Raw genomic sequence first — 10312 nt, forward strand, 5'->3', positions numbered from 1 at the left:
GCGCACCCCTCCCTGACGACAGGAGGAGGTGGTGCTGATGGTTCCGAGCGCTGGGCTTGGCCGTGCGGGCGGCGAGTCGGCGATGAGCACGGATCTCGACTTGAAGACGGCGACCTCCACGTTCTCTGGTCACCCACGCCAACTCGATTGACCGGCGACCTTGTGTGGCTGGTTTGGTGGTTGGTCGGGGTGGGCTACGGATGGGGGAAACCCTTGGCGTGCTGTGACAGCCACGATGCCAGCGGCGCTCCGTCGCCGCTCTACTTCTTGGAGTCGGCATCGAGTCCTCGCCCATGCCCCCCTCCCCTTGTCCCGGGTGAAATCCCAAATCCCCTCGGATTGGGCGGCGACGGCGCCTTGGCGTCACGTTCTTCCTGAAGACGCCGCCTTTGGGACGGGTGAGTGGTGGTCGCGGCTTTGGCGTGGTCGGTTTGCCGGCGTTCTTCAGTTGTTCCTGCTCGACAACGGTCGGTGCTCTTCGTGATGTGACCCGAGGCGGTGGCGTTGTCGGAGTGGTTTTGCCGCCATGGTGGTGTGTTGCCATCCTCTCCTAGTCCATCCGGGCTCACGGCGAGCTCTCGGATGGCTGGGCAACGGCATGGGAGTTGATGGCTGTGCTCTTCCTCCGACGGCGGGCTGTTCCTTTAGCGTGAGCGTTTCGTGGGCATGTCCTGGAGTTGCTGGGGTCCTCGGCGTTCTAGTTCGGGCTGTCAGGACTGTAGTCGTTCGGTTCCATCTTGTATCCTCTATCGCCTTCTTTTTTCTTCTTCTTTCTTTTTTTGTGGTTTCGGTGGTTGTATGCTCAGCTGTTGCTTTATAATCTAAAGCCGGGGAAACCCTTTTTCGTAAAATGAAAGATGATAGGGAGGGGTACCTAAACCTGAGCCTGTGCTCTTGCTGCACTTGCCAATCAGCTGACGCAAACACGAGCAAAAAAAAACAGGAAAACACACACACACTTGGACCGTCGCACATGCACAAACAGTGCAGTGACATAATGACAAGTCTTTGTAAACAACAAACATTATTTTTCGTCACCGATCGGTGGTGGCAGGATCGAGCTCTTTTATTTTCAAGTGCACCTCTCGTTTAAAATTATACTAAGATTGAGACATTTATTTTGAGAGATGCAGAAAGTATTGTATATGAAAGCTTGCTGAAGAAAACAGCTGAGAGAGGCCCGATTAAACAAACTCCACGCGTGATCCGTGCAGACGAATTAACAAGTAGCTTTGCTGAGCTTGGGTTGCGTAAGCCGTTGTTGCTCTCTCTGGCGATGATGTATAGTTTAATTAAATTAAGGTGTCAAAAATGCTTTTATATTAGAAGACGGAGGAAGTATATTACAAGAATATCCGGTCACACACCATGCATGCATACGTGCGCGCACTAGATTTGAAATGGATCACCTAGACAAATCTACATTTCAATTGGTACGTTATTTTTACGGCGCTGGAGGAACCTGCTTCAGTCATCAAGCCTTCGCACGGCGCCATGCTGCAACCGGAGCTACGAGACAAGAGACCCAAGGTACCCACGTCGGCAATGGAAGCTAGTAGGAAAACCAAGACGGACACGCGATTAGCTAAGCTAGGGTTCATGATTGGAGAAGAGCCGTCGCCTACAATACATGCAACGGGAGAGAGCCACGAGGACCAGTAGGATTAAGGAGGGATAACCTTGCTTACGGCTCTGAAGAGAGTTACCTGTTTTCATTACATGTTGCAATCTGTCAGAGCACAAATTAAAGGCAGCAACGCAAGGCCGCCATCATGATGGTTTGACCATGGGTTGGGAATTTAGGCCTTTCTCGTGGACAACTCTTATCCATCTCATGGACCGTGTTCTATTCAATTCGCCTTTGCATCTCACCCTAATCACCACCGGACGGATAGGTTTTTTAGGTAGTAAGAATAAGTTCCCCGGCCGGGTCCCCCTGATTGGCACCCCTCATCATCTACCATTTCGTCGACGCACGATACTTACACGTACTCTACTACGCCAAGTCCGGTTTACAACACAGGAATTTCACCAAAGCTTTGCAAAAGGAAACGCGTTGCTTTTGTTTTTGTGGTACACAAGTTTCAAGTGGACGTCGGATCAGGCGTAGGCGACAAACCGGCGATCGGAGGCGGGGCTGGCAACGCAGATATTCTTTCTCACTTCGAGCGCAAGACACGGCATGTGCGGCGTGCGGCCAGCCGCTCCCGTCCGTTGCAGCTCCGCGGCAAGACACAAAGGCAGGCCGGCAGGCGGGTCACGTATAGGCCGGGACGACAGGTGATCATTGCACGGATGCGTTCCGCGTCGCGTGGCGAAGCAAGCCTCGTCGTCCTCGCCGCCGTCGCGTCGGGGGTCGTGTCACGGCAAAGGGACGACGGCCGGGGCCACGGGGAATCCTCTCACAGTAAGAGCGTCTACAACCAAAGACAGCAAATCCGATCCCTCAAAAACTCATGAATTCGGACGTGTCTGCGGATAATGACCGATCATGTTTTAAATTTCAGATACCTCATACTCCCTCCGTTCCGAATTACTTGTCTTGGATTTGTCTAGATACGATGTATCTAGACTTATTTTAGTGCTAGATACCTCTGTATCTAGACAAATCTAAGACAAATAATTCGGAACGGAGGGAGTACCTCATACTATAAACTTTAAATCCTAAACAAAGCATGCCAATGATTTCCTACATAGTAGCTACTCCACGCTAGCTTAAACTAAGCTTCAGCGTCGGAGGTGTCCACGACGGTTGGGCCAGGTGTCGGGTAGATGGGCGCGTAGGAGGGCTATGACTCCTCCTTCTCATTCTCATCCATAAACACGAGCATCTCGTCGAAATCCACGACATGCTCCGCCTCCGTCGTCTACTGCAGACAACGGCGCTTGGCCTCCTTCACCGATTCTGGACGGAGGGAATTAAAGATCGCCTGCTGCTCCGCCTGCAGATCCGCGTCTCAAGTGTCCCCCACATCCTCCTACTCCTCCGCATCCACGGCGTCCGGAGGTAGCCCCGCGGTGATCCAGGCTTCGCGCCTTGCCCGAATCTGCTCAAGGAATTGCAGCCGGCGCTCCGGCGCTAGATATGGGTAGCTCCTTACCCAGCAGCATGCAGGCACATCGAGTGGAAAGTGGCGGCGATGGCTGTTGGGAGAGGGTGGATGGGTAGGATTTCGGTGTCGGCGGTCGGCTTAAATAGTCGTCCTAGGGCACTATGCGGCCTGCTGGAGCGGCGCCACGCGGCGGCGAGTTTCGGACCGCGGGGTTTCGAAGTGTTTTCGTGTGGGACCTGGCCGTCAGTCCGACGTGGCGGGCATGCCCGGGCGCCCCCGTATCTACCCTACATTTTGGGCTAGATATGAGGGATATCGGTCCGTCCGGACATTTGAGGCTCGTTTGAGGAGCCCGTCTTGGTCGCCTTTTTGTGACCAGGCAGTCGATTCAGACATACGAGACGGGTTTGGGACGTATTGGATCAATCCTCATAATAATACTCCCTCTGAGCCAAAATGTAAAACATTTTTTTATTTTCCATAGGGCATAAAAAAACATTACTGATGGAGTAAGGGCATCTCCACCATCGACCCTCAAATCACTCGCAACCGTCCGAACTGCACGGTCCGAATGTGTTTTGTCATCCAACAGGGTCCTACATTTGTCCGCCAACCGGTCTGAACGTACTTTTTTCCGCAGACCAGAAACAAACTGGGGGTATTGCGGGCGTCCAAACTGTTGCCACGCCCGCGTTTGACTAACCTTATCCACCAAAAACCCCTCCCGTGCCCACGCGCTTTCCAACCCAAAGTTAGTTGCCTGCATTCACGTCGTTGTAGAGCGGCCGCTCTACACTGACGTCTGCCTAGAGCAGACGTGACCCCTCGCTAGCGCTGGCATTGAAGCGCCTTGCCTCCCAGGGCGTTGCCCATGCCCCGTCCCCTATCTCCGTGCCTGTTCAGTGCCGGAGAGACGTTTACCGGAGGGACTGGACGGACATCTACCACGCAGGATCAATACAAGTCCCTTCATCTTCTGTCATTAAACAGACTCGTCGACCGAGAAATCAATTCCGGCTTTCGCGTATGAATATCATCCGGTTTACGTGAATTTCATTTCATCTGTTTGAACCTTGTTTTTTATTATGTATGCAGATAGCATTGAATTACCGTCTCTCGCATCTGTGTCCGTGAATTGGTCTCCCTGTCCGCGGACGGAATGGTGTTCAGTTTGCGGGTGAGATGCCCTAACTGCCAATATGATCATTGCACGGACGCGTCGCGCGTCGCGGGGCAAACCTTGTCCTCGCCGCCGTCATATCGTAGGTCGTGTCACGGCAAAGGGACGACGGAGTACTCTCGCTCACGACCTCCCAACCGACCGTCGGTCGATATCACGGCAAAGGGACGACGGAGCAATCAGGGAGGACGTACCGAGTTAGAGCTGCAGTAATTCGATGCGCTCCGAGGACGAACTCGTGTGATTACTACTGGTAATAATAATAATTATTGCGCGATGAAGATACAGTTACGTGCGGTTATCTTGGACCGGCGGCTTGGTTCGGACTAAATCCAATCCAGTTTTGTAACGACAGGTTGACACTTTCAGGTCACGGCTCTGACAAAACAGTCACGGACTGCTGATTAACAGGCACGGCAGCATTTCGAGTCAGCTTAAGCACCCGTCATGGCACAAGTGGAGACATTTCGGCCGCAAGAAAATGGAAAGAAGAAGAAGAAGAAGAAGAATGTTTTCTTGTGCATCTCAACCTAATTAATCACCACCGGGCAGGGCACGGTTCTTATCTTAGGTGAGAAATAATGCCCGGCTGGGTCCCTGATTAGCACCCTTCCTCTGGCCCTGGACAACAAGGTGTGAACTCCCTAATAATGTACTGTGCAAAATACAAAAGACAAACCGGCGATCGCTGGGAAATATTCTTCTCCGTTTGAGAGCTACGACACGGCATGTGCGGAGAAACGCCAACAGGCAGGCGCATCACGTCGAGACGATCATTGCACGGAAGCCTTCCGCGTTGCGTCGCCAAAGAGGAAGGGGCCACGAGAACCTTGTCCTCACCGCCGTCATATCGAAGATCGTGTCACGGCAAAGGGACGACAGCGGCCGGGGCCCGGTAGGTACCCTCGCACGCCCTCCATCTGTCGAGATCGCGACGGCAAAGCAATCAGGGAGGACGCAGTTTAGAGCTGCGGCAATTCCCCCCAAAGACGAACCGGAACTGCTCCACAGACGACAAGTGCAACCGATTTTCGCACGACCATGAAATCGAGCGGCTGTTGCCCTTTAAGTCGACTACATGTGCGGCTGGATTTACATCGTCGTGCATGAATCGTCCGTCTGTTGTCGTCCGTATAGCATGATTCAAGACGAACTCGTCTGACAGTGATTACCAATTACCAAACGAATAATGGTGCGTGCAGCTACCTTGGAACAGCGATAAATCGAACACGATTCACACCACCTGGTGCACATCGACTCAAATTTGTGTATACCAAGCTAACATTCCAACTTCCAAGTCACAGCTCGTGACAATCAAGGACTGCAACATAACAAACAACGTGCGATTTCGACTGAAACAGTTTGAGTAACCAGCCGCCCGGCTATGTATTACAACTCGCGAGAAAAAAATGCTCGCTGAACCTATTCTCAGAATTTGTCGGTACATTTCTTTCTTTTACTCTCGGCTTCTCATGGTACACAACGCAGCGATCTGGTGGTGTTTGCAGGCCAAGCAGGGCTACTTCTTGATCTTCTTATCGTTCCTGCCCCTCTTCCGCTGCTCCCGCCTCTCCTCTGAGTAGTTCTTCTTCACCAGCATCTTGTGCATCGAGACTCTGAGGGCGGCAAGCACCGCGGCCAACACCTCCTCCTGCTTTGAGGCGTCAAGGCTTCCCTGCAGCGCCAGCAGAAGCTTCTCGCCATGTGGTACTTCGCTGTCCTCCAGGATTGCAGGGTCGTGGTCAGCCGAGGCTGATAATTCTTTTTGGAACCGGAGGATGATTCTGACACGGGTTAATAACTGGGAGGCAGCCTGGTTAGGCATGTTTGATGCGCCCATGACAGTCCACAGAAGATCTGCCGAGGAGCTGTAGGCTAGGCTAGTGGGAATGTAGCTCTTTTCCATTGTAATCACCTGCAAGCGGACATAAGGCATAAGTTTGTTAACATCGTATGAACTAGGTGGATGATTTGTAAGCAACTCTGCAGACAAGAGATTATTAGATTGCAAGTCAACACAACAAAAACGGGCAGTGCACACAACCAAAACACAGCTCGCCTTTGCAATAACATGATGATGCCAAGAGCTTGTTGACACGTGGAGGATGCACACACCCAAAATTACCAGTAAGCAGATCGAGGATGCATCAAGATGACAAGAGATATGTATTAACCATCAAATCTTCCAATTTATCTGACTAGTTACTAATTAGCAAGCCTGGTAAAACTGCCCCAGATCATTCTTAACTAGATTCACTAACAAACTGCAACATACAGTCTATTGGTCAGGTGGGGCAGAGGAACTAGCAATAGCCATAGCAACCAGCCCAACTGATGGATTGTTAGCCATATCACGTAACCCTTTTAGTTAAAAGTGTTATACAAGATTGTTAGGCCTTAGGATACAGTCTATTTAAGGGATTTGACTGAATGTTTCACTAGCAGGCAACACCAAAGACAAAAGAAGTACATCCCTCTGCTGTCACGTCCTGGCCCTCAGTACAGTAGTTAACAGAACGAGCTCAGGCTTATCACATACTCCCTCTGTAAAGAAATATAAGAGCATTTAGATCACTACTTTAGTGATCTAAACAGTCCTATATTTCTTTACGGAGGGAGTACTTGTATCAGTTATTTTAACTGCTAAGGCATGTGCTAGGCTTCGTAGCTAGTGAAATAAGTACTGTATGATATAACTAGCTACAGGCTATTACCTCCAAGACACTAAAGCCTTGTTCGGTTAATCCTCCTCCCAAGGGGATTGGAAAGGATTGGAGGGGATTTTGGCCTGTAGGGAATTTAATCCCCCTAAATCCCTGCCAATCCCCTTCAAATCCACCAACCGAACAAGGCCTAAACGGGTATGAAAACCTTTTCTGGAACCAAGGCCTGGCAAGTGAATGGGGTAGGCATTTAGCATTCAAGAAATCAACACCGAGCTATTGATCAGCATAAGACTAACTACTAGAAATATCATTTTAAAACAAGATTCTGTTGTTGTTCTTGTATCTGAATCAGTTGCCATGAAAAACATTCTCGATAAAGTTGCCCAGAAAAACATGAAAATTGCTTGCCAAAGAGATGTACCTTTTAATATAAAAAAGAAGAAGAAGAAGAAGAGAGATGTACCTTTAGAAAAGATAACTTCTTTGCTATGAGATCACATGCTAAGAGCATTATGCCATTCAAACTGCAGTGCTTAAAAAGAGCCCCAAGTTACTGACGAAATAAACTTCATTACATGTTGAACAGACAACCGTCACTCAATCTTACCTTTGAATAGCTACAGCAACCAGTGAGTCATCATTTGTCACACACAAGTCTGCAATGGCTAGATTGCTATCTTCAGTTTCATCTGACTGTTCTCCCACCTGCAAGTAGTTTTAAGAACTAATTAGCTACAGAAAAACTTGTAATTTTGTGAACAGACATAAAGCTTGAGACAATATTTTCCAGCTTTTACCTTGTCTTTGACTTCATATGTATCAAGGAGGCAGCCATTTATGTAGTCCCATAACCGAACCTTAAACAGATAAAAGGGAACAACATCATGAGAAATTTTAGCTAAGTTTATAGCGACAACATGCCAGATTCTAAACTGAATATGTACACACAGTAGAATCACCGCCTCCAGATAATAGAAAGCTTGATCCTCCTGAAAGGCTTGTGAAGGCAATGGAAGAAACAAATCTGCATGGGTAGTCACCTCAATTATCAAATACATTAACCACAATGTTGCAACATTTAGCTGTGAAACTACAGCAACTGGGATCATGATCAACAAAAATTCAAAGTCATGTATATATAGTAGGAAAATGAATTGTAAAACATGAACAAAAAGATGACAAAGTGAACTGAACATACTCTGTATGTCCAAGGCAAAAGCTCTGTATTTGGGGAGCCCCTTTTACAGGATCCTTTGGGAATGATGTAACCTACAAAAATAATTACATGAGTAAGATGAATAACTCAGAATTATGCTCCACCAGGCAATTACTGTGAAGTACAGAAGTTCCATACTCGGATTTTGAAGTCCCGGTCAGCAGTGGCAATGAACCGTCCATCTGGTGAGAATTTCTACGTTCACAAATAAATGAAATAAGTAAGCAAGGTTATATTCGACATGAACAGAAAAAAACACTGAACTGTGACAGTGACAGTCCGACATACTACACTTGATTTGTCAACAGGCTTACTAATTAATATATAGGAGGCACAAATAAATCCACGTGGTGCATAAGGTAAAATTTTATCCATACCATGCTAGTAATAATACTGCAGTAGTGACCATAAATTGAGACAGGTTTGTTATCAGATGACACCTGCCCTTCGCCATGTTCCCCCACCGTAACTAACCAAATGACACCAAATTTATCTGCAAATGTCACATACAGGCCATCTTTGCTAATAGCAACTGCGCTAACCCTCTTTTCAGAAGTTCTGCAGAAACGAAAGTATTGCAAAATAAATCATATGTATGCTCGACAGATTTAGTAGTGTTAACAACACAACAATAAACATATGCACTCTTAAACACCAAGTTCATTGCAATTATCGACTGAATACAAACAAAATAATAGGCTGCTAATCGAAGATAAGGAGAGGGTTCTCATACACCACATAACAAAGCGACACTTATAGACTGAATACATGCAAAATTACAAGTCCACTATTTTGGTGCCTTCATCATGTTAGAAAGATTGGAAGAAAAGCAGCACTCACATAGTCTGGATGCAGCGCCATGAGTCAGTCTTCCAGATCTTCACAAGCTTATCATCACCGGCAGATGCGAACAGGGCGCCATCAGCACTAAACGAAATTGCTCTAATAGCATCCGAATGAGAACAACCACCAGAATCATCTGACAATGAAACTGCACAGCCGCCGCTGGATGCACAAAACAAATCATCATTCGCATTGCTCATCAAGCAAATTGCATTAAAATAAAACTTTACAGTGAGAAATAAGTATATGTATTAGATAGTACAAAACCAAGCACCTGAGCTTTTATAAAAGAAGACAGCTGCAACGTTTTACACATCTAAAAGACATATGAAACCAAACTACTGTCGGTACAAGATAAGCACCTAGCTCGGCTCTACCCCCAATCTCCACCAAAATCTAGCGATACTGTAGTCGAAACACGAACTTCACTACACAGGACCCGAGATTATGCAGGAAGACGCACCGGAGGCGAAGAGAGCAATCCTTACTTGAGATCGAACACGCGGAGCTCGGGCCCGACGGCGACGGCGACGGAGTGGCCGAGCGGGTGGGCGGCGACGAGCGCCGGCGCGAACTCGCCGGCGCCGCTCACCTCCGCCTCCTCGACCGCGGCGTCCTCCATGGCGGCAAGCAGCGGCGAGCGTGGATTTGCTGTCGGGTTCGAATCGAGCGCGAGGGGCGGGAGGCGGGGAGGGAGCTCGGGAGTGGGGAAATTGCTAGGGTTTATGGCTGGCTCTTCGTGGGACCTGGTGGCCAGTGTCAAGTAGGAGTTCTATTTTTCTTTTTCTGAGGGAAACGTTAGAGACTGTGTGGATTGAAGATGTTGAACCTCGGGGTGTTGATTGAGCCCAGAGCCCATAATTTACTGGGCCTCACCAATGACAGGCAAGGCCTAGTGGAGAATCTTGGGCATGCTTGGTTGAATGCGAGTTGACGAGAGCAACTAGTTGACGAACGTTTCTTTGGAAGCCTCATCATGATCAGCGTCACTTGACGCGCTCTCAGCCGCCGTCACGTGTTGCGCTCGGGGCGCTCTGTTCGGATTTTGTTTTCTTTATTTTAACGCACGCTTTTTGGCTTTTAAAGTTCTTTCGGGTTTTTTACATTTTGGTTTTCCACCTTCTTCCTTAGCTTTAAAAAAACAATCTTTTTGCGCAAAAAAATATGTTTTTTTTCTTTCACGAGAGGCACAGTTTTGCTTTCTCGAGAGGCAGAAATAATTTTTTTTTCTTTCGTAAGAAGCACGGTTTTGCTTTCGCGAGAGATACGGTTTTGCTTTCGCGAGAGGCATGGCCGTACCTCTCGAAGACGGAAAAAAGTTTTTTTTTTAATTTTTTCCTTCTACGAGAGGCAC

General features: G+C 48.3%; 1 protein-coding gene across 1 annotated transcript; it reads right to left on the reverse strand.

Annotated features, from left to right (window-relative positions):
• Positions 1-5486: 5486 nt before the first annotated feature.
• TRM82 (Transducin/WD40 repeat-like superfamily protein) lies at positions 5487-9726 on the reverse strand. Its single transcript, XM_048675806.2, has 10 exons — positions 9447-9726; positions 8956-9120; positions 8493-8673; positions 8254-8310; positions 8098-8168; positions 7848-7923; positions 7697-7756; positions 7507-7604; positions 7363-7423; positions 5487-6148 (listed from the first exon to the last, which is right to left on the reverse strand). The coding sequence occupies exons 1-10, from the start codon at positions 9578-9580 to the stop codon at positions 5753-5755; spliced, it is 1299 nt and encodes a 432-aa protein (XP_048531763.1). The 5' UTR covers positions 9581-9726; the 3' UTR covers positions 5487-5752.
• Between the last annotated feature and the right edge of the window lie 586 nt (positions 9727-10312).

Source organism: Triticum urartu, chromosome 5A (genome assembly GCF_056163025.1).
Source record: "Triticum urartu cultivar PI428250 chromosome 5A, HENAU_Tu73, whole genome shotgun sequence".
NCBI classification, from domain to species: Eukaryota; Viridiplantae; Streptophyta; class Magnoliopsida; order Poales; family Poaceae; genus Triticum; species Triticum urartu.

What these genes read in the sequence shown, in the direction of transcription:
- TRM82 (XM_048675806.2), bottom strand. Translation starts at nt 9,580, where the DNA reads ATGGAGGACGCCGCGGTCGAGGAGGCGGAGGTGAGCGGCGCCGGCGAG. An exon ending in ACCGGGACTTCAAAATCCGA is followed by an intron (nt 8,169 to 8,253) that starts GTATGGAACTTC and finishes TTATTTTTGTAG; the next exon opens with GTTACATCATTCCCAAAGGA. An exon ending in CATATGAAGTCAAAGACAAG is followed by an intron (nt 7,605 to 7,696) that starts GTAAAAGCTGGA and finishes AACTACTTGCAG; the next exon opens with GTGGGAGAACAGTCAGATGA.